The sequence below is a fragment of the Diplotaxodon limnothrissa genome, linkage group LG7, assembly GCF_057381915.1.
Source record: "Diplotaxodon limnothrissa isolate DT_005_m linkage group LG7, D_limnothrissa_male_GT1.1, whole genome shotgun sequence".
NCBI classification, from domain to species: domain Eukaryota; kingdom Metazoa; phylum Chordata; class Actinopteri; order Cichliformes; family Cichlidae; genus Diplotaxodon; species Diplotaxodon limnothrissa.
Genome location: NC_140602.1, coordinates 45844161 through 45868151, shown reverse-complemented (window position 1 = coordinate 45868151; position 23991 = coordinate 45844161). Strand labels below are relative to the sequence as shown.

At 44.8% G+C, this 23991-nt stretch overlaps 2 protein-coding genes across 3 annotated transcripts; one reads left to right on the top strand and one right to left on the bottom strand.

Moving 5' to 3' along the window:
* Window positions 1-1397: 1397 nt before the first annotated feature.
* car15 (carbonic anhydrase 15) lies at window positions 1398-4819 on the top strand. Of its 2 annotated transcripts, none has more exons than XM_085358233.1 (8): window positions 1398-1458; window positions 1583-1612; window positions 3499-3675; window positions 3750-3895; window positions 4005-4097; window positions 4183-4249; window positions 4338-4498; window positions 4595-4819. In XM_085358233.1, exons 1-8 carry the CDS (start codon window positions 1401-1403, stop codon window positions 4817-4819), a joined length of 957 nt encoding a protein of 318 aa, XP_085214359.1. In that variant the 5' UTR covers window positions 1398-1400. The 2 variants fall into 2 exon arrangements, with proteins under 2 accessions (XP_085214359.1, XP_085214358.1); XM_085358232.1 differs by having other exon boundaries at window positions 1401-1452.
* Window positions 4820-10570: 5751 nt separating this feature from the next.
* On the bottom strand, window positions 10571-23289 carry setd1ba (SET domain containing 1B, histone lysine methyltransferase a). The gene is made up of 18 exons (XM_085359758.1): window positions 22985-23289; window positions 22575-22726; window positions 22228-22326; window positions 21667-21937; window positions 20660-20781; window positions 19184-20272; window positions 16822-17541; window positions 16067-16240; window positions 15885-15978; window positions 15585-15793; window positions 15408-15489; window positions 14968-15312; window positions 13544-14830; window positions 13118-13284; window positions 12907-13032; window positions 12671-12790; window positions 12193-12330; window positions 10571-12086 (listed from the first exon to the last, which is right to left on the bottom strand). The coding sequence occupies exons 1-18, from the start codon at window positions 23043-23045 to the stop codon at window positions 11913-11915; spliced, it is 5430 nt and encodes a 1809-aa protein (XP_085215884.1). The 5' UTR covers window positions 23046-23289; the 3' UTR covers window positions 10571-11912.
* Between the last annotated feature and the right edge of the window lie 702 nt (window positions 23290-23991).

The following is a 23991-nucleotide window of genomic DNA, read 5'->3' as shown; positions in this document are numbered from 1 at the left end:
GCTTTTTTTGCGTTTTCGACCTGTGGTGCATGTTTTTAATCTTTTGGCATGCTGAGAGATTTTTAGTTTTAGTTTTTGTTCTTTTTGATTTGGACAAAAATGTTTTATGCTCAACCATGTGTCCTGTACAGTAGGCTCAAAAGACTCCTGCATATAGTTTAATATCCCCGTATGCATCCAAAACGTGCCCACCACAACCCATCCGGCTGCATTTACACTGTAGTTTCTTTGCTAGAAGGTGGTGTTGATGGTGGCGTGAGAGCTTGTTTTTTGGATTTGGAGGGGGAGCGGGGTTTGAAATGTTTTATGTACAATACAGCAGATGCTACATTTCATTGATGTTTATTTCATAGCCTTTACCATTTAAAAAAGAAATGCTTAATTTGCAGGGGAGCTTGTGTTTTTTCTGAGGTAGATGTACATCTAATCAAATGCCAAATAAATTGCACCATGAAGGACGAGCTTGTGCGTCAGTGGCTCTGAACACATGCTGAACTTTACGTTGAACCTCGCTACATCGTGACATTTAGCTGGTCTGCGAGGCTTTGAGGAGGAAATTCCTTCGTCTGCGGTCACCAAATGTCAATTTAGATTAAGGTGGGATGCAGGGAAATCCCCCCGCCTCCTCGCACCAGTGTCCAATACACGGCAATGAAAAGATTCTCATAATTTAAAGAAAGCGGATATAGTGCACCTCGCGGTGACTCACAAGGGGGCAGGCGGAGAGGAGAGAGTGATACCCAGCCGAGAAGCACCGTCGGAGAAAAGAGGCTTTGTTCATGCAGGCTGAGTAGTGACGGAGTCGCACAATCTATTCCTGGATGGGAAACACGTAACACTTAACACTGAGCTGTTAGGAGAGGAAGTGTAACATCACTTAAAAACATGCGTTTAAGTGTAAAATTAGGTGTTAATTTGAGGGTTTTTAACTGGATTCCCAGAGCTTGGCACTGATTAGAGGGTGGTCCCTCCCACTGTAAAGCGTGGGGCAGTGATGAGCAAATATAAAGAGAACCTCTGAAGTTTAAACACGGTGTCATTTTTACAGCCTCTTTATACCGAGTCATATATATTCTGTTCACTTCTAATCCAGCCTCCTAACACATCCTCTGACTTTCCCATGAGATGAATGGGTCTTGTTACTAGTCACTGGGCATCTATGCTTACAGCAGCAGCAGCTGGGGAGGTGGGGGTGTGTGTGGGTGTAGGGGGGGTGAAGCTCTCCCTGTATCAATGAGCCTGTTTATCAGAAAAGACCACTAGACTGGTAATGACACGGTTGACTGATCAGCCCAGGAGAAAGTAAATCTCAGCTTTCACCTTCCTTCCTATATTTAAGCCGGACGTTCGCCCTCGATTGTTTCAGTCTACCTCACTGTGCGCTCCACCAGGATCCTGGGATGATTTGGACCGCAGCTCTCCTCGTGATCGTCGGCTCATACGCTGACTCAGGTGAGGGCACGACTCTGGTCTCGCGGGGTGAAAAGATATTGCGAACGTCTCTTACGCGCAATTTCGTGTAATTGGATGGAAGGGAAAGAAAGGTGATGTTTGTCGTCACTGTGCCGTTTTCATTTCGCAGATGACTACTGTTATGATGAGCCACATTGTGGTGAGTAACTTATTTGTTTTTTAATTTTAAAACGAGCGCTGTCACGATGTCACATTTTCACTTTATGATTAGAACGGTGAAAAGGGTTCACGATGATAGTATGAAATCTTTAGAAAGGATTTTATCAAATTCCATCAATGACACAGTTACAGTGCACAATACAGACCAAATGCCCACTTCTTTGGTTACACCTTGCTCGTACCCCTTTTGCCTTCAGATCTGCCAGATTCTTGATTCAACAAGGTGCTGGAAATACTACTCAGTGATTTGTCAGCTGAACGCCCATGATCCAAATCTCCTGTTCCACTAAATCACAGATGTGCTCTATTGGACTGAGCTCTGATGGCTGTGGAGGGCATTTGAGTACAGTGAACTCATTGTCATGTTCAAGAAATTGAGATGATTTGAGCTTTGTGACATGGCATGTTATCCTACTGGAATCAGATTATGGCCACACTGTGGTCATAAAGGGATGGACGTGACCGGCAACAATACTCTGGTGGTAGTGCTTTAATGCTCAGTTGCCATTGCACCACCAGCAGCCTGAACCATTGATACCACACAGGATGAGTTCATGCTTTCATATGGTTCACACCAAATTCTGACCATCTGAATGTGACAACAGTCAGTCACGTGGCAGCAACTGAATGCCTTTAGGCATGTAGACATGGTCAAGGGGGCATATTGAAGTTCAAAACGGGTATTTAAGTGACTTTGATTGTTGATGCCAGATGAGCTGACTGAGTATTTCAGAAACTGCTGATTTGCTGGGATTTTCCACACAACCATGTCTAGAGTTTACTGTACGGGGTCTAAAAATAAATAAATAAAGGACAAAATGTCAAGTGGGCAGCAGAGAAGAGAATAAAGCGGCAGACTGCTTCAAGCTGAATGAAAGGCAACAGTAAATAACCAGTTGCTACAACCAAGGTGTGCAGAAGTGTGTGAATCTTGAAGCAGATGTGCTACAGTGGCAGAAGAGACCACATTAGGTATCACTCCTGTCAGCTAAGAACAGGAAGCCGAGGCTACAATTCACATGAGCCCACCAAAGCTGGAAAATAGAGAGTTGAAATGTTGACGCTTGGTCTGATGAGTCTCGATTTCTACTGCAACATTTGCCTGCGAGGATCAGAAATGAACATGAAAGGATGGATCTATTCTGCCTTGTATCAACTTGGTGGTGGTGTAATGGTGTGGGTTTCTTGGCACACTTTGGGGCCCTTAGTACCAACTGAGCATCATTAAAACTCAACAGCCTATCAGCCGGATGGTTGCTGACCACATCAACCCAACAGAGCACCTTTGGGATGTGCTGGAACAGCTGACTGACATCATGGATGTGATGCTCGCATGTCAGTGTGGACCAAACTCTGGGGAATTTTTCCAGCACTTTGTTCAATCTCTGCCATGAAGAGTTAAGGCAATGCTGAAGGTAAAACGACTTATATATTAGATGATCTGAAGCTGAAGTCACTGTTGAAAGTCTAAAGCAGGGATCTCCAATCCCAGTCCACGAGGGCCGGTGTCCCTGCAGGTTTTAGGTGTCCTTGATCCATCACAGCTGATTTAAATGGTTAAACGACCTCCTCAACATGTCTTGCAGTTCTCCAGAGGCCTGGTAATGAACTAATCATGTGATTCAGGTGTTTTGACCCAGGGTGAGATCTAAAACCTACAGGGACACCGGCCCTCGTGGACTGGGATTGGGGACCCTGGGTCTAAAGTATCCTTTCAAAATAAAAGCCAAAATATCAGATATTCGGAAAGCATGGGTTGTCCAAAACTGATTGCTGTGAGCTGATTTTAAGGTTAAGCAAGCAAGGTTCTTCTTACACTTTTTAGTTGTCTGTCTGGAGCTCATGAGTCTTCTTTCACATCCTCAGATCCTTACTCATGGGGAGACATGGTCCCTTCCTGTTACTCTTTACTTAATCACCATCACTCTCCCATCAACTTGGACGAACACATGGTCAGAAACGCCTCTCTGGGCGCTCTGTATCTAGAGGGCTTCGAGGAGACGCAAACAGGCCACTGGACGCTCAAAAACGACGGGCACTCAGGTGAATACCCCACATATTGTAGCGCGTTTTTGTCGCGTGGGCGCTGGGGGTGACGCGTGCGCTGTTGCTCTCAGTCATACTGCAGGTCGGCAGCGGCATGGCGGTGAGTGGTGGCGGTCTTCCAGATGTGTACCACACCATCCAGCTGCACTTCCACTGGGGAGGTCCGGCGTCCAACGGCTCAGAGCACACTGTGGACAGACGCAGATACCCAATGGAGGTACAGTATGGTCAGTAGACGGAGTTACACAGTCACAAGCCACCTGTGTAAGCACACAGATGCAGTGCAGCCTTCCCTTAATGTCTCTGTGGACTTTCTTTACTTCCAGATGCACATAGTCAACATGAAGTCCATCCATCCAAATCTGTCTGCAGCCCTCGACGATCCAACGGGACTTGCCGTTCTTGGATTCTTCATTGATGTCAGTTTATTTCTCAGCCTAGTCCTGAACTACATTTTTAAGGATTTTTAAAGCAAAACTATTAAGACATTATCATATTTCTCAGGTTGTGTATGCAGATAATGTGCACTTTGGACACATCTCACAGAAACTCTCCTCTGTTGCTTACAAAGGTGAGTGGAGCCTTAAGAAAAATCCACTCCTGCCTTCTTGTGTTAGTCGTAGCAATGTTCTCATTATGTCTGTGCATCCTTCCCCCAGGGCAAGCAACTAAAGTAAAGCCATTTCCTCTAATGAGCCTCCTGCCGAAGCACAACATGAGTCAGTATTACCGATATTACGGCAGCCTTACCACCCCTCCATGTTCTGAAGCGGTTGTGTGGACTTTGTATGAGGTCCCCATCTACATTTCATGGTCCCAAGTAAGTCGCCTAGGTTCAGATCAGGTTTTATTTATTTTTTTAAAAGACTTACTTGTTGCTTTAAAATATTATTTTTGGGTTTGGTTGTCTCCTCAGCTGGCTCAGTTTACCTCGCAGATCTTCTCCACAGAGGAGGACGCAGAGCAGGTGACCCCTCTCCAGAACAATTTCAGACACATTCATCACATCTTCAGTCGCGTTGTCTCAGCCTCCATAGATGCCAAACTCCTCAGAGGAGCGGCAGGTCGAAGCCTCTTGTCTGCTACATCAGTGCATCTGCTTCCAGTCCTTTTACTGGGAGGCTTCTTATCTGGACTTTAGCACCATGGTAAATCCAAGGCGTGAAATAGTACAACACCAAAATTAAAATTAAATAAAGAACAGGTTAGTTGAACTTTTCATTTAAGGAGAAGTTTTCAGACATTTAGAAATACTCTAGGAAAAACAAGCAAACTGTGAAGAAGAGTACTGTAAGTGTTATTTAACGTCTCGTGTGTTTTCAGGAAATTTGAATTTATTAGCATGTTGCTAACCGTTTAATGTGAAGCCCTTTGCATTCAAAGTGTGCTTTTAAAAACTACAACCTAATGTACATGCGTATACCTTTGTTTTTCTGTAGTGAGCAATTAAAAAATAAAAATAAAAGCAAAGTTAAGTCAAAGCAAAACTTGGTTGGTTAGCATAGCATGTTAGCATGCTAACAAGATTGATTGTTTATAAAACATTTGAAAAATTAAAAGTATTGGTCAGGCATTTTAAGCTGATGATAATGATTTAAAAATATGCCCAAATAACGCAGTAATGCAGATTTATGAAAAAAGTAAAGAAATATATAAAGAAAAATACAATTAGATCTATAATTCATTAGACAACATAATTTCCATGTCCTTGTATGTCACTACAGTGGATTTCAAACAGTTGAGATGTGATTTAAATGAGAATTTCAGTTTTAATTTATAAACGTTTTATAAAATTTATATACCGTCTTTTAATTAATTGAACAAACCATATGAATTTAAACATAAAGATTGTTGAAACTGACACTCTTACTTCCTCAAGAGTGTGACTAGATGTGAAACTGTTTTTTCTTTACCATCGAAATAATTCTGTGGTCATCCACTTCACCATTTCTGTGGTCTTTCAGACCTTTTTGATGTCGCCAAGCTGCCTAGTATTTATTCCCTTTAAGGTTGAACTGAACTGCTAAAGCTTTTGCTATCGCTCTGATAGATTTATGTATTTCAGGCTAACAGAGGTCTCCCTTACTTGTACTTCCACCTTTATGGGCCTCACATTTAAAATTAGAGTGAAAAGCCACTATATGAAGCTGAAGGTCTTACCCTTCAATCATTTCTTGATTTTGTTTTAATATAAAGTATCCACTGTTGTGTTATAATGAGGCAAAACTATAAAATATATTCATATTAATTAATATTAACCTCCTAAGACCTGAACTCTTTCATGGCATGCATTTTTAATTTTTCTTTGCTATTTGGGTTGATTGGGACTTGATGAATTTAAAAACAAAGAATTAGCAGATTTCTTTTTTTTTTTCTTTTTTTTTTAAACCTAATTTTAGTTTCTGAGAAAAATGAGATCCACAGTTGAGGACATTCGTTTTAAACTTTGATAGAACAGTGGCAGTATAACGTCCTCGTAAGTGGATATCAGGTCCTTGTAGAGAAAAATTAAGTATTTTGGTCTAGACAACCCAAAATGTGATGTCCACATATGTGTACGCCAGGTCCTAGGAGGTTAATATTAATTCTAAGTGTAACTCCTCTGTTCAGTAACCTCAATAGATGCAGAGTCAATCGCAACATTGTTCTGAAGCACAGACATGTCGCTGCTCCGTCAGCATCACCACCATTCAAAATTATTGTTATTTAACACTTAATACCACTTAATGATATGAAAATTGATAGATTATAACCCATTAAACTGTCCGCGTTTGTAGCTATTTCCTATTTACTCATTAGTGTAAGTTATATATTAACATCAGTAGTTTCAGCTTTTTTATGTAATGCAATACTTTTAAGGATTTAACTTCTTTATAATTTACTCATAGCTATTTTAACAATTTTCCAAACTACTTTCAGCACCTTAATTGTGATATTAACATTACTGATTAAGGTTAACTGTGTGTGTTTTCTAAGGGTTTAATTTTTAGTTCAGAAAGTAGTCAAGAGAGCATGGAGAGGATGCTTAGCTGTTTTAACCACCGAGCCAGCTACTCATTGCTTAACTGTGTGCTTGTGTTGGTTAGCGATAAACTCTAACCCTTTCAACTCTAATAGATTTAGCCATACTTTAAGCTGGCTGTTTAAAAGATTTATGATACTATTACATCATGCAGGCCTGTACATTCCTTTCCAAATGACTTGGGCTAAAGCAAAATGTCCCCCTGGGCACTGTTAGCCTTTGATTGGGACGAACATTAGTGCTTTACGGTTATTCCTGCAACAGTACGTTTTCACTGCAGACATTTTGAAATCCAAAGTTACATTACTTTGCATGGTGCCTCACCTGCTTTTCCTACAGTAGCAGGAGGAAAGGTCTGTTTTGAAAAGAAGAGGGCGTTAAGGAAAGGTGCTAGAATATAGCACAGTAATGGCTGCCTAATGAGCCGATTTACCAGCGTCACGCAAAAACATGCAAACATTAGTTTGTACTCAGTGCTCAAGTCTGCATTGAATTTTGAAGTGTGGCCGTACGTCGTGTAAAGGAGGACTGCGGGTTACGCCAGGAAAAAAAGAAACCTGCAAGGAAACAAAAGCCTTAATATTTTCTGTGTGACTGTTCTTTAAAGTGTGACTCGCTCCCTTATAACACTTGTGTATCCTAACAATAAAATCATTCTTTAAAATCCTATTTGCTGCTGTTGTTTTTTTGTTATTCCTCATGCAAAAAGGTTTCAGTATAGGTTAAAGTATGTGGCTGAACTGTGGTCAGCAATAAATGGGGAAACATGCCAGCCGACTCACACAGGTGTAGAATATATGGTGATCATGGTCACCACTGTGACAACATCCATGTGACCTTAATCATCTACCAAGTCTGGGATGTAAATCTCTCTAAATTTAGCATTTCAGGCCTTTTATAACACAAGCAAATAAATGCAAATACTCCACCAAGCAGCTACCTGCAGCTGGGCTCAGACGTTTGCATCCAGTCACCGTGGACATGATTGTCATGATAATTTTGGACCTTTATTTATTTGACGTCAGGGTGGAATGATTGTACAGCATATGTCATTAATGGTTTTAATGGCAAGAATTAGGTGCACGTGGCTGTATTTTATTTTTTTTTAGATCTTCTTGAGGCCACACAGTCAAATTATATACATACATTCATTTAAATCTTTTAATAAGAGGTGCTAAAGGTTCTACAGTGTCTTTTAACTTGGCATGTACATGGCCTGTTATCTTCTCATTAGGGATTATGATTGACTACAACTAGTAGTTTCTCTTTGCCAGCATAGAAAGGATTTGTTTTGACTCACTGGATAGGCCGATGCTCCGAGCAATAGGACAGTCCAAGAACCTCAGTGAAGGTGTAAGAAGCTGAATTGTAGATTTACACAAGTTGGAAAGGTCTCTTCCCTGCCATTACCGGGAAACTGCTGAAACAGCATTACTGTCACCAGCCTGAGAGGCTGCTGACGCCTTCAAAGTCAACTAAAATCTGCAGCTGCATCTGCACCTGCCCGCATCATGCTCTGGGGCTGTTTTTGCCAGTGGTACTGGTGGTGAAAAACTACCTGCGAAATCTTCAACTTCATGTCAAATCAACAGCTAGATGGTTGAAATTTTGATACAGGGAACCAGTCTCACATGAAAACTGTGAAACTGTGAAAACCTTGTGTGCTCAGTTCTTGTTAAAGGCGTACGCTGTACAATCATTCCACCCTGGAAACAGAACAACTCCACGAAATCTTTAACAGCAACAAAATAACCCTGAGCTTCATGCCCATGATTAGTGAGTGTAAACTCCTGAGCACACCTGCACATCATCCCCAATAATGGTAAAATGTAAATATCAGTTTTTCTTTCAGCTTTTATTTTCTAACTTCCCTTTTCATAAGGATTAGCAAAAGAATCAAAGAAAACATTTTAAGACGATCTGAGCTGCAAAGATGACCGGCAAAGCAAGACAGCACAGTTGGAGTGACAACGACCAACCAATCAGATCCTGTGTTTGATTTCGCTAAGCAGATGGCGACGAGTGCGACTCGGGCTCCCATGCTGTCTAAGCTCGCTCTCTGAGCCCAGCCTCCCCGCTTGTGGTCACACCATCCTCCTCCTGTCACGGCCTTAGGGCGGAGCGCGCACACAGGGAGACCACACTGTGAGCCTTTTCTGTCTCCCTGGGGACTGTGTGAATGTGAATCCAGGCTTCTGCAGATTTTCACTGCAGATAAACACAAAAGCTTCTAAATTCACTGATCAAACACATTATTAATCCCAACTACAGAGAGGAGGGTTGGAGCACTGAATCAAAGTAGTTGGAGTCTTGCTTTGACAACTCGTTGGTTTGGTGAATGTTTTATTAAAAAAAAAAAAAAGCCTTGGAAAAAAAATCTAATGCCTTTTCTGGGGTTTATTTAGATGAGCTTCACTACAATGCTTCTTCTGCCAGGGTGCTGTACTCGCTGTCAGCCACAGTCAGATCTGTTGGAGCAGTCATGGATGAAAGGGCACCCTCTACCTCTAACCCTCAGGCCACAAGTCCCATGCATGTATGTTGACTTGCCATTTGCTCATGGAGAATTGTGACTGACCCCTCAGTGAACTGACGCAAGACCTGGTTTGGACTAAAAGTCTCTTTGCGTTCATGTTTGTGTATATAGCGAGAGAGAAAGTCAGCATGTTGACAGTTTTAATTTGAATTGTTTTAGAGTCAGGTTGAATCACCTATGGTCACGTGAAATTTAACAAACCTCTCCCATAAACAATTTGGCTCCTCTCTGCAATCCATCCATCCAATGATCCAGCAAATTCAGGGTTATGTGGTACAGCCTGGGAGGTCATCAGTCCATCGGAGTTTGAAAATGTGAATATTGTTCAAATCATCAGTAATACATTCATAGGAGCATTCAAGAATTTGGGAGTTGAAAGTGGCTCGACAGTAGCAGTGGAGCGCATGATGAGCGTAAGCAGAATCCCCCCACCTGTAGTATTATGAAACCTGCACTGAGTCGCATGATTGATGCATCAGCAGGACGATCTTCATTCCATCAGTCGTATTTCTATCTCACATCGTGCAGCCTCAGGAATAACAAACCACCAGCGTTTATGGATGTATGCAAAAATGCTTTATTTCCATTTTTTCTTCCTTTTTCATACATTTGTTGTATAATAAATAGACAGGAGAAACAGGCTGACACATCAGTCCTCTTCTCATGCCGATTCTGCACCTTTCTTTTCTCCACACCGCAAACTTTTCATAGAATTTACAACAGAAAATTTAAAAAAAACAAAAAACCCCAAAGCTTGACACAAGCTGAATTTCCTGCTACCAGCTCATCTAATTCTGATAGATGTCTGAGCTGTGTTTATGTAGCAAATCCCAGGGAACAAAAATATATATATATTTATATATATATATATATTTATTTATATAGTATTCACAGTTACACTATTTACACATATTAGGATTACAAAGCAAATGGGCAGAAAAATGAAGACGTTTCTACAAGAAACAATCTTTCTAAAGGGAGGTGGAGACTCGTCCTGTACACAGTGGACCTTTTTTTTTTTCTTTAAATAAACAACCTTTTAAACCATCAGATTTCTTTTACAGATCCCTGAAAATACGTTTGTTTGTCTTTTTAAATACTCAGTCTTTTGTGAAAAACAAAGAGAGAGAGAAAGATGCATTTTAAAAGTTGTCAAGATGTATATAAAAAAAGCATTAGATCTTCTGTACAAGTCATCATTTACAATATGAACATCACTGGTGGAAAAAAAAAATCTCCATTTTCAATTTAACTGAATGAAAAGCAAAATGTTAGACTTGGTCTTAGCGGGAGGACTGAGTGGGTGAAAAAGGGGGCGGGGGGGGGGGGGGGGGGGGGGGGGGGCGGACGCATAAGTGCGAGCCCCGAGTGCATTCACAAGTTTGTCTTTTTCATTGCGATGAGTTTAAAGAATCGGCTCTCTTCTGCCTCGCGGGGAACATTAAACACTGGTAGTATAACGAGGACAGAAATCTGTGAGCACACAAACACGAGACGGTGAACCCAGATAGAAAAAGGAAAAGAAAAATCCTCCATCAGCCAAAAACAGGAAGCATTTCTGTGCACATCCATGTTAACGCATCTCTGGATTCCTCGGGTTAAACAAAGACAGTAACGCATTCATATGGCACTTAAAATGAGAACTAACTACTCTCTCCACAGCTGAAAACTTGTACCTTCACTTGCTCTGGAAGTAGACAGGACTTGATTAATCTTTAGTCTTTCTTGCTCTGCATGATTGGTTGGCTTTTTCCATGCTGCGACCCACGGAAGGGGGGGGTGTGTGTCAGTGCACTCACAGTCTCGCGCTCTATCCGGACACGATAACGAACACATTCACACACGAATATAGTGTCTTTGAAGTAAGAAGAGAACCTAAACGAAACCGCAAAACACTGGAATATCATCAATACAAAGTTTGAACATCTTAATTAGCATTTTTTTGCATAAACTAAGAGGAAGCAGCATGATCCGTCGCTGGCTGGTGAGAGCAGGAGATGGTTGGATATTCCAGATTTTGCAATGGTAAGCTTGATTTTTTTTCCTTTTGTTTCATTAGTTTGATTCACGTCCAGGAAAACCACCCGCGTGGAAACGGCACCGTCTGCCATCCGCCTCTCTTCCCACAAGTGGGGAAGAGGGTGGCGTTTACCTGGTGGGCTTGTGCGTCTTAACAGTGTTAGTGAGCAGCTGAACATGAGAGTCTGTGTTGTTTCTATGTACCACGTGTGGTGTGGGTAAAGCTTATGAGACAAATGAGAAAAAAGGAAGAAGAAAAAAACAAAAGGTGTAAAACTTGTACGAGCCAGGCGTAGAAGCAGCCACGCTGAAATACTGTCCGATGTTGAGAGGAGGGGAGGAAACGCTGCACCCGCAAGTCAAGTGTTTGCACATAAAAAACTAGAAGTTTTCTTCTTCTTCATTTTTTTTTTTTTAATTTGTATGTTAAGAGCACCATAATTCGTAAACAATCTAGAGTTAAATATGTGAAGAGGGCCAGACAGGTAGCTGAACTCTGTCCGGGTGACTTGCCGGTTTTCTTCTCCTCACTCCCAAACAAGCGTTCCTTCTTCAGTTCCTCCTGATCCGAGATTTCAAGCACGGAGTTTGCGCCGAGTTTGGGGCGAGCTTAGAGAGAAGCTGGGGGAGACCTTTCTTTCTGACCTCGACTTGACGTTAATTCAGCGTTCCCCGACAGTTCTCTGCCCCACACAAACAGGGGATCTTTTCGTCCTCGATGGGGAACTTGTAGTCGTACGTGATCTCCTCGTTAACGTTGATTGGCTGCCTGGAGTAGATCACGATCTTCTTTTGAGACTCCACAGTGATGACCTTCGCATAACAGTTAGGCTGCAAGAGGGAGGAGAGGGGGGGAAAAAAAGAAGGGCATAAGAACAAATTTTCTTTTTTATATTCATGCTGCTAAACCTTTTTCCCCATGCAGATGTTGCCTTACATTGCAGCTGTGATTGATGAAACGAGCAAAGTTGCCACACTTCGTGGCGTCTATGATGGTGTCGTGGTCGACACGGAACATGTAGCTGCTGCCGATGCCCTCTTCTTCATAGCGTTTCTCCCTCATGTCCGCGATCACCTGCCAGACAAGAACGTCAATCATTAGATGGTATGTTAATACTGCAGATATCTGCTGACACCCCGTGAACATATTAACAGCTTCACTCCTTAGAACCACTGGTGAAGAGCTTGACAACCTAACCCTCTGGCTTCTGTCAAGTCACAATTGTTGGTTACCTGGACTAACCTGAGGAAAGGTTACTTTCAGTGGTACTGAAATTCCTCATGATGCACTATTTCTATACTGTAGGTTAATCAGACACATGTGAGTCACATAAAAGTAGGTTAAAAACAAAAAACTGTTTACATACATGCAGAAAGAAAACCCACATTACACAAACCAGCTGTCTGCCTCTCACCTGTCTGATGTTCTGTCCCACATATTCGATCACCATTTCATCAGCAGCGATGGGCTCCATGGCGAACAGACCCCAATCGTGGATGTGTGATTTGCAGAATCTGATCTTCTTCTTACGGAACTGAAACAGACAAACACTTGGGTGTCACAGGAAGTTTGATAACATTTTAAAGTGTCTGCTGGTAAAAACTGTAGAGTAAGGCAACCTCTGCACAGGTTCTCCTGCATAATATTTACCTTCAGCTGGTTGAACTTGAGCAGGTCGCTGTCACACGCAAAAGAGGACAGCAAGCGCCGCTGCTCCGAACGCCGCTCCGAGCCAGCTCTGGTTGAGGCGTGGACCTGCGCAGGAATACTCATGCCCTGCAGAGACAGAGAGAAGCTAAACGTGTTCACCCACAGCAAGTTTTTGTTACACACACCATCACAATCCACACGTCCTGCCCACCTGTGTGTCAACCGGCGGCTCCTCCGACTGCAGCCGCGTGCTCTGAAGGTACTTGATCTTGTCCTTCTTGTCGATCTTGTAGTATCCCTCGCTTCGCGCGCAGCCCGTCGCATGATCCCTCATTCCGTCATCTCGCCTCTTTTTCTTCACTCCAGGGATGCTGGTAGGTGCAGGGAAGTCAAGGAAGGGACTAAAAACACCTTGAAAATTATTCCAGAAAGCCAGAAAAATCCTTGAACCCTGACTCAAAATTTGCCAACTTCCTCTTTTTCACCACCAGAGGGTGCTGCTGTTCAAAATACAGTGCAATACAATTTCATTTACAAAAAAAGAAAGAAAAAAACCTTTAATAAGAACTTTTATGTTGTTTCTCTCTGTGATATAAATTAGAGACTTGAGCATCGACTTTTGAGAATGAAAGGATATGAGGATGGTTGACCCAGAGCGTGTCGTTGAGCCAGTCGTTACCGTTGTCCTGCTGGAGCATCTTGTCGTAGGTGATCTGCAGAAGCCGTATGTCCTCCTCGTCTATGCCTTCGTTCCAGATGTCATACAGGATGGTCATCTCCTCAAAATCAGAGCGTCGGGTGAAGTATGGCCGTGGAGGCGTGGTGACAGGAGACAGGCTTCCCAGCAGGATCTCATCCCAGGGCCGCCGCGCCCTTCGTGCCGGCTTTGAGACCACAGTGGGTGCCTCGTCTTTGTAGGTCAGGAAGTTGTCTTCATCAGGTAACACCGTCTGAGGCTCCACTTCTCCTTCCCGGAAGTCCAGGCTCGAGTGCTTGGGGGACTGTGCACAGATCGTCTGTACAGAGAGAGCTTCGAGATGTGCTTCATCAGGCAGATGGATGGACTCGGATGAGAGCTCCAAAGACTCCTCAGCCGCAGAAGCCGCTGGCAGCTTTTTGCTTCTGGGTCGTCCAGGTTTCTTCTTCAACGGCGTGACATCGGACGGCACAGGGACATCTAGAGAGAGACCAGTAGGTAGATCTTCAGGGATGCTGACTGAGTGCTCTGTGCCGGCTGCCAGGACCTGGCCTGGCACAGCGCTGATGTGCGGCTCCTTAAAAACTGGTCTATCATCCAAGCTCTCCAAGGACACTTTCCTATTAATTGCTGCAGGGTCAGGGAAGACAGGGGCGAATGTTAAGTCCCTTCCTGGAGTACGGGGCACTCCAGCGCTAAGGACAGGGGACTGAGCAGGGTAGGAGAAAGGACTACCAGGGATGTGAGGGGAACTAAGCAACAGACTGCTGCCCGTGAGCGGAGCATCACTGCCTGGTGTGTTGGGCACTGTGTCGGTGCTCTGGGATTTACCCAGACTTCGGGCACGCTCCATGAGGTCCCTGCCAGGCGTGCGGGGGATATCCTCATCTGTTGGGAGCCGGGGCCGCTGAGGGAAGTCGGGCAGGGGGCCTGGAGGCGGATGGAGAAGGGATCGGCCTTCTATTGCCGGGTGAGGAGGGAGAGGGAGGTGCATTACAGATGCGGAGGCCGATTTGGGGAGACCCATGCTTGAATCTAATTGGGAGGAAGCTAATCGACCAGGGGTGCTGGCTACATCTTCAGGCTCTGCTTTACCTTTTGCTTTTGTCTCCTGGTCACTGTCAAACAGGACGCCTGTGGGAGTGGGTGGCCGAAGATTTGCTACAATCTCCTGATGTTCAGACTTCACTGCAGGAATGTGGCTGTCACTGATGTCTCGCTCTTGGACTGAAAGACAAGAAACAGTTTTTTTTTCCCCCTTCTCTAATTTTCATTTAACCTCTGACAGCATCATTTTAAAAATTAGAAATGCTTTTTGTTGAAGTGATGCACGCTAGACTACAGAAATGGGAGCAAACATTTACCAGGGATGTGTTGAGGTGACGGTGGCTTCAGGTCCTCTGCTGACGGCTCCTCAGGACTAGGAGGTCTGCGTATCTGCTCCTCCTTGACCTCTGGGAGCGGTACTGCAGGAGAGCTCGGAGGCTTAGCTTCTGTTTCTTCCTCCTCGTCCTCCGAAGATGAAGATGTAGAGGATGAAGTAGATGAGGAGGTCGCGGCATCTTTGCCGTCAACCTCCGCATCTTCTGCTGCCTCCCTTTCTTCCTCATCGTCGTCTTCCTCTTCCGAGCTTAACCCGTAGCCAGAGGAGTCAGAGCTTTCTGACGAGGAGTCTGAGCTGGCCTTGGAAGAAGACGAACTCTCAGCTTCTGTAAGAAAAGAGGCAAAAACAAATGAATAACTACTGGAAACGCATTAAAATAAATAAAGCCAACCAGCTGTTTCTGTCAAATATCTGAAGTACCATCATCAGACGAATCTGAAGAGGAGCTTTCACTGGATAAGTCTCCCTCATCTTCACCTTCGCCCTCCTCATCACCACTCTCCTGGAAGAAATCAGAACGAAAAGGTTTATGATACACACAAAATTTCTGTACACTTGCTGCTTTTTTCCCCCCCTTTCATTTTGGAGGCGACTTACTTTGCCAAGCGACAGCCTCTCCGCAACCTCCATTTTAACAGGTTCTTCCTCCCTGTCAGACAGCGACTCTTCCTTCCCTGAGGTGTCCACCTCCTCCTCTCCCTCACTGTCCAGCTCAAGCGGTCGAGAGTGGCGTCTCTTTGCCGACGTGCCGTCGCCATCCAGTTTGGAATCATCTGAGGGGAGCTCAGCTGGGTCTCGTTCCCGGTCTGACAGAAAATTACCAAAAGATAAATTGGGTTTTGAAAGAGAACTGCAAGCATGGAGGACCGAGTGAGAGTGTAAACGGTGGAGGGTTACCTTCGTCCTCCAGTTCGTCGTCCACAGGCGTGGAGGGTCGGGCTCGTTTGTTGTCGCCTGCAGCTGCGGCCTCAGGAGGGTCCTTCCGTTTGACCTGAGCACGACATGCACCATTTTAAACACCTGGTGCATATGATGCTTCCTTCTACAGTTCAGTAAATAAAATTTAGAAATCATGATACCTTGAAGGAGGGTAAGCGGATGGCCCCTCGCAACCCGATTCCTAGGCCCATACCCTCATAGCCCAGCCCCTCACCCTTGTTCCAGTTCTCAAGGAGACTTGAACCAATCGTCTCTTTGGGTTTAGGTCTCTCTTCTTCTTTCCCTTCTGCGCCTTTTACTGGAGTCAAAGATGCCTTGGAAAGAAAGACGTCAACTAAATGAAACCCTGTGTTTCTCATTACCACGAACAGCAAAAAGTAGCTCAGTCAGATTTCCTCAGTGATCAAAGAAAAGGGATTTTAAATTACTTCTTCATCCTCTGATTGTTTGTTTTATCCAATCAGGCACAAAAATGCAAATGAATTAAGTGATTTTAAACAACAAAAAAATAATTAATTTACAAGATGAAACGCGTGACCTCTTCAGCTGTTCTTGCATTCATAACAATTCATTACCACATCAGATGAATTCATTATGACGCTTGTCAAAATAATATCTCGTATTAATGCAAATCTCCTCGTTGTGTAAGCACGCCGGACCACAAACAGGAAAATCAGCTGCAAACGTGCCTTTTTATTACTCTCCTTAATAATCTTGAAACGCATCACGTGATCCAACATTAATGTCACTGCAGTCTGTGGCCTCTGGTACGTATAATTAATTCATATCCTATGGATCTAATTTTATTTCACTATTTAACTGATCGTAATTCAAAACTAGTACAATAAGCAGTCAGTACATGCAGATTTTCCCGCTGGAGCTCTTGATAGCTTACCTTAGCAGAACGTTCCTTCTTATCCCACCAGTCATCGAAGGCCCTAAAAGCCACAACCTCCACCATTTTGCGGTTCAGGTCGCGCTTCATGATGGCCTTCAGCTCTTTGACAATGACCAGGAGCACGCCATCAACAGTGGCCTTGTGGGGATCTTCTTTTTTAGTCTCATATCCAGGAGGAGGAACGGTGGGGTTGAACTTTGGTAAACTGGGATGCTGCCATTGTTGTCCAGGTGCCCCTGTGCTGCCTGCAGGTGTAGCACCCATGGAAAGAGGTGCATAGGGTCCCCCGAAAGGTCCGGAAGCGCCATTGTCCATAAAATGTGGATAGGGATAGGGCCCTCTGGTCTGAGCCATGCGACTCAGCATCTGCTGCTGCATCTGGAAGGACATCGGAATCGTGCTCCACTGCTCCCACCGGAAGCAGCTCATCAGATCCATAGGCACCACCGGCATCGGAGGGTAGGGACCCATGGGCGGCAGCATGGGGTGAGGCACTCCGGTATGGGCGGCCAGGTGAGGGGCCAGGGGGTGATGCGCGATGGCAAAGCCGGCTTGGTGGGACAGGGGGTGGTAGCTGGAAGGATGCATGGCCATGGTCTGCATCGGGGACACGGCAGAGTTCACGACGATGCCTTTGCCACACTCTCCGCTTGTGATCGGAGTCCCGGGCATCTCATCGTCTGAGATTTCCATATCCTCTCCCGATGACTGTTGACCCTGTGTGGAGACAGGACAGCCTGTCAGGACTGAACAAATCTGTGCAATCACCTGCCCTTTTTCACCTGACACCTGAGTAAATGTTATTTTCTTATGAAGACCTTAAAATGAGGTCAAACTATCAGACTAAAAAAAAAACACAAAAAACAAACCAAAGCAAAATGAATATACCTCGACTTGAGAAATGTGGCAGCCCCTTAAATATAAACAGCGCTGGGCATTGTGTGGAAATGTTTGAGATGTTTGAATAAAACATAATGATAGTAAAGGGATGATTTCTTGGGATACACCACTTTAAAAAACAAAACAAATGAACAAACAACAACAACAAAAACACTGGTTTTGTAATGTTACATTTGTCAACATTTAAAAAAGGAAACCCTACAAATCTCAGTAGGCATTCAGTGCCAACTCTCTTTTATTGCCCTCACTGATGTGCTACAGGAAAACTTCAGACTGTACCAAATATTATCTTGGACTCACAGCACCTTCAAAATAAGAGCACTAAATGATTCTACACCTGGTCTGAGTTCAAAGTTCAGTCACAGTCAAACACAGCCGACCCGAGTCTTCGATCAGCGTGTTACCAAACCGAGATGTTTGCTTAGGCACCGAACTAAAGCGCCGAGGTGCAAAACACAAATGCAATACTCTGAAAAACATCTGAGCACTGAACTCTCATCTGTTCTGTTTTATTTCATAAGTCTCAGCTGCTGCAGAAATGAAACCGAGCAGGGAAAGCTCAGCATGGGAGTGGCGTTGTTACCCAAATGACCTGTTTGTACTGTTTGCTTTGCGATAACTTGAAATATGAGAACAGAGACGCCTCGGCCAATCCTGACTGTCAGGCTCAGCTAAACCAGGAAATGTGGCGTGCTGAAAGGGGCCAACAGCCAAACCGTGCTTTTCGTCCATGTGAGCGTGTGCTGCGAGTGTTAGAAAGAGGAAACGAGAGTGTTCAATTCCCCAACAGCAGAGAGGCTGTTATTCTTCCTCGCAGCACGCTGTGTTGAAACGCAACCTGACAGGCCAGACGGTGCTACTGCGACTTTAAAACAAAGAGAGGTGGTTTGTCTTCCCATGAATGCGAAGGCATTTGTAAGGCTGCACCGAAAGCTTTTTCATTCATAACTTGCTGCAACTCTTTTATCTGCGCCTGACAAGGAGTGCGTGTGCGCACATGAGGCAAACAAACACGCTTCCTCAGAAGGTTACAGGTGCTTTATTCTTCATTTTTCATTTGCAGAAAAATAAATAAAGAAAAATGCCAGTGGTAAACTGGAGGAGCAAACACCTTTTTGGTATGGCCCCTATTTTTTTTTTAAAGCACGGTTTGCTGTGAAACCGGAATTTCCTTTACAAAGCAGAAGAAGAAAAAGAATGAAACAAAAGGGAAGGTTTACTACTACCGCCGCACACTGAAACTAGACCCGACTTCCTGCGTCCTCTGTGTAACTGTCATTCACAGCTGTGCGTAAACATCAGCACCGCGCTTCCATCAACTTAATCAGTGCCATTAATGAGAGGTAATTGAAGCAGCACCTGTGCGCCGTTTCTTGTCAAATGTGACAAGCATGGAGGTAAATATGGCGCTATTTGGACACAAATATCAGGGAATTAAGAAAATAAATATTTGCTTTACCGTGTCCATTTTCTCAGCGGGAGAGTGGCCTCCAAAAGATCCTTCTTTCTCTTTCTCGTGGACAGGAGAGCTGATTCTCTTGATCAGTGAGGCAGTCCCGGGAATTGGCTCTTCATCTTCCGAGTCCGGCAGTGGCGTGGGGCTGATGTCCTCCAAACCTGTGCTGGAGGGACGGGAATTTTGCTGACCACCTTGAGAGCCACCTGTGTAAGGAGGGATCGGGGATAGCTGCGAGGACGAGGAGGAAATCGGACTTCCCTCCATTCGCACCTCGTTGTCCGAGTCCCGCTCGTCCAGGAACGGCAGCAGTTTTGTCCTTTTCTCCTTGAGCAGCATCTCAATGCGAGAATCCAGGCTGTTCCTCTCTGGATCCAGAATGGGGGAACCGGGTGAAGGGCAGTGCTCTGGTGTTTGAGGAGGAGGGGTGGTTGGATGAGGAGCGGGCTCTGGTGGCGGAGGCTCCGGGATTGGAGGAGTCTCTGGTCGCTCCTTGGCGGGCAAAAAGTCAACAGCAGCCGTCAGGGGCGGCTCTGGCGGTCGGAGGTATTCACCCTCCCTTTGGGCTGGGTGATGGAAAGCTGGCTCTGTTGGAGGGAACGCAGGGGGCAAAGGGGGCTGGTAGGGTGAGAAGGCGGACTTGAAGTTGGGTGTAGCGGGGGGAGGCGCTGTGTAGTTGAAAGAAGTGGTGGAAGGTGGAGGTTCAGGTGGTGTGAGCTGGTGCTGTTTGAAAGGAGGCTGCTCAGGCGTACTTCGATACATGTTGCTGCGATACTGAGGCCTCTCCGGTCTCCGGTTGTACGCATCCTGAAATTTACTCTCGTGTCGGCGAGATTTGTAACCTCCGGAGCTCTCAGGACGGCTAGATTGGTAGGCAGGCGTGGACTGCCGACTGGAATAACTAGAGTCCTGAGAGAAAGGCGTACCAGCCTGACGCGGGGTATGAGGGGTTCCCTGGGATTGTGGCGTATCCTGTCTTAGGCTGGAGTAGCCGGTCTCCAGGGTCAGGGGGGTGGAGGAACTGCTGGGCGGCAATGTTCCTCCCCCAGCAGACACGCTGCTCTCTGATAACCTGCGGATGGGCTCGCAAGCCTTAGAGGACACAAATATGAAATTGTTAGAGGCGAATTCTAATTTGGGCATTTTCTTGAGAACATCTTTAGGTTCGAGAAGATTCTTTAAATCAGTTTCTCAAACAACTAAAGCAAGTAAGATTTTTTAAAATCAAAATAGCAAGCTGGTGGCACAGCAGTGTGAGGACATCTCAAGATACAAAGCCACAGGTTTGCCTGACTTTCAGTTAAGTTCCTGCTCAGGTGTATCTTGAACCATTTCTACAAAGCACAATAAAGCATCTACACAAGAGTGTGCAACAGTTCCTCCAAATTGACCTTCAACAAACTAGCACAAAACTACTACTGAATTACTATTTTACTCTTAACTGCACAACCTAAGCTTTATTTCTTTTTGTTTTTTTACCAGTAAGGCTTCTGCCAGGCTTCGAGGGGAAACTTCTCTGGCCTCCTCTCCACCAACAGGCAGCGTGCGTGGAGTGTAGCTGCCATTCATCAGGAGCTGGAAGTACCTCAGGCGATTCTCACCTGCAGAACAGTAAACATGTCTGGGTCTGATGCCAGGTTTACAAAGCCAACAGACTTCATCGGGCATCATTTAAGTGACAGTGATTATTCTCCAGTAGCTGAACTCCAAGCTAAACATTTTAAAGCAACAACTTGTGCTTATGGAGGGGGGTTTGCAAACTAATATGATGCATTATTATTTGTATCTGCAAAAGCATCATTATGTTCTGGGATAAATACCACTGATCAGCATATTTTAATTTAAAAAAGCATGCATTCCTTTAGCATATTGATCAAAAAAGCAAACCCTAACTGCACTTCTTAAAAAGACATCAATCACACTTAGGGAAAAAAAATCCATCAATTTGGGGTAATACTTTAACATAAAGACATTACTACGGACAATGAAAACAGTGCAAGCTGTGAATCAAAATATTTGCCAGTATTTATAACATTAAATAATAAGCAAAACTGCTAAAGTGGTATGTTACGATGCGTTCAAGCTGCAGTTTTGCATCAGTAAAAAAAATAACAAGACAGAACATGCATGGACTTGGAATTCAAACAGTGTTAACAACAGAAAAACTAACTTCTTTTCTTAGTTTTAAGTTAAATGCAAACAATTTAAAGTACAGAGGACTCGGACAGATTGGCTTGTGTTTGTTTGCAGGTCTGAAATTATGCACAGTGGGAGTGCACAGCACCGTCAGCTCTGGGCTTGTGGGAGCAGGCTTATATTCAATGAATGAATTCAATTATCCACGTAACCAGGCAACGCACGTAAATATGCACACGTGAACGCTGTCACTCTAAAGGTAACACTCGGCTTGTCATATTTCTGTGCTCCCGACTCTTATAACACATATGATTCTGATTTTTTTTAAGCAAACTTAAGCTCTTGTTTACCTTTCGGGTCCAGCTCCACGTGGATGATGTTTCCCATAACAGACGTGTTGTGAAGCGACTGCACGGCCACTTTGGCGGCTTTCACGCTCTCGAAAACAACTTTGGCTATCCCCAGGTGCTTTTTGTTCTTCGGATTGTACAGGATCTCGACCTCCTCGATTTCTCCGAATTTTTTGCACATGTCGGTAAGAAATCCTTCCCTGATATTGTCGTTGAGCCTGGCGAAAGTCACCTCCTTTGGAGGCACGGGGCCGATGTAACACTCATCGATCTGGAAGAAGAATGACAGGAGTTAATGTTGCACCGCGTGTGTGGAGGGTCATTTCTGACAGCTGAGATAACAACTGCTAGGAGAAGTTTCAAAGATCGCGTTGATGCACTCGGTCGAGTCCGTAAAAGCAGACATGCATCAGAGCAGAGCGTATTATTTTGGTCACCGACAGGCACATTTTCACTTCGCATCCCGGAGATGAGTGAGAGGGGGGTGTGTCTGCAACTTTTGACAGCACCCCGTATCCGCAAGGAAAAGTGTGGCATCGATCTTCAAGCCAGAGTGGATACCTTAAATTTTGGCACCGGCAGGTCCGTCTCTTTGTACTTAGTCCACAGACGACCGATCCTGGGGTCTCGGACGATGTCCACCGGTGGTATCCCGGGGTTCTGTGGGAGAAGAGGGGGGAGACACACACACAATGCCGTTATCCATTCACAGCTCCACACGCTACTAACTTGTTGCAAAGTTGTCCTGCGTCGGTGAATCAACACGAACACCTCCGGGCACCGTGTTCAAGATGCTGAACGTGCCCGTGACAAACCCACGGCCAGCACAGCCACATTGTAACCTATCATGGAGGTCGGCTACTCGGTTACTATTGTAGCCGCTCCGCCGCGTCAAATGCGGCACTTACGGGCATGCTGAAAGTCTGTCCATCGTAGCGATACAGTTTGTGAGATCCCTTCTTAAGCGCCGGGTCGATTATCAACTTGTAACTTCTCCAGTGGTGACTCCGCTTCTCCGCTGAGCCGCAGACGGGATGACTGTCCATGCCGTTCGCCAAACCTGAAACGACAGGCAGCGACAAGGAGAGGAGAGCTAACGTTATCGGGAGCCAAGCGCTAAGCACGGTTCTCCTACCAGCAAAACCTCCCCCCTTTCCACCCCTTCCAACACTTTAAAACAGCCAAACGTTACAGATGCATGACTTCGGTGGCGGGGGTAACCCCAAGCGAGAGCGAAAAATGGGATCTAGTGTATATCCCACTTACGGAAAACAGGCATTAGGAGGGCTGGAGAAAGAGGAAAAAAGAACAAGCTTACTTGAACTCTGCTTTCTGCCATGGTCTTCGTTCAATCTGTTCCTCTCCCCTGGCTTGGACATGGTTCGTCCGATCGAGTGTTGTTCTCTTTGTAATTGATGAAAAGACGAAATCGCTTTCCTTTCGCCGCTTACATTACATGATTTAGCTTAAAGAATACTGCCTCCTTTTCGGCGAGAGCCAACACATATTGTGTGCCTCTGGTCTGTAGCTGCTTGTCTCTCCCACAATACACCGCTAGGCTTGCCCACCTCCAACGGCACTTTCGTTACAAACTTGCCTCCATGGCCGCAGCTTATTTGACGCTGCATTAGCCTAACAATAAAATAAACGTGTTTTTAGGCAGGCCACGCAGAAACGCTCCCATTTATATCCGCGACTAAATGAGGTCTGGCGATAGTTTAGTGTCTCACAAATCCTCTAAACGACATAGTGTTGAATCTACCGGCTGTATTTACCTAACTGGCAAACACAAGACAGACACAGGGGGTAATATCTTCTTAACTGCCACTAAAGGGCTAATAAAACTGCTTTGGTGGCGAGCTTTTCTGTGCGGTCTTGCGGGCGTTTGTACATTCAGGACATGTCGGTTGATATGTTAGGGTAAAAGAGTCATTACGGCGACACGGCAATAGGTGATGGCGGCTAATATAAAAATGTCAAACACGGGGATTGGAATTTTAATACGAACACTCGCATGTCTGGCAGCTCGATTTCGCTACCCGGCTATATAACCGTTGGAACGCGGCGGTTTGTTTGGTTACAGCAACAGACTAGTGCCAATCCGTCGCCTATGTTCCCCATTTGTCCTCTTTTTAAAAATTATTAATGTTATGCTAGCATTTTTTTTTTTTAAACGGTGGCGCTTTTATTTATATAATACTAAACCTGACTGTGCTTCTCTTAGTTTGTAAATTATTTCAGTGGAGGTGCGTTGCTATCGGACTAACTGGGTTTTGTTTGACATTGCCTGGTGCTGTTTGCAGTGCTCGGGCAATTGGCTGGTTA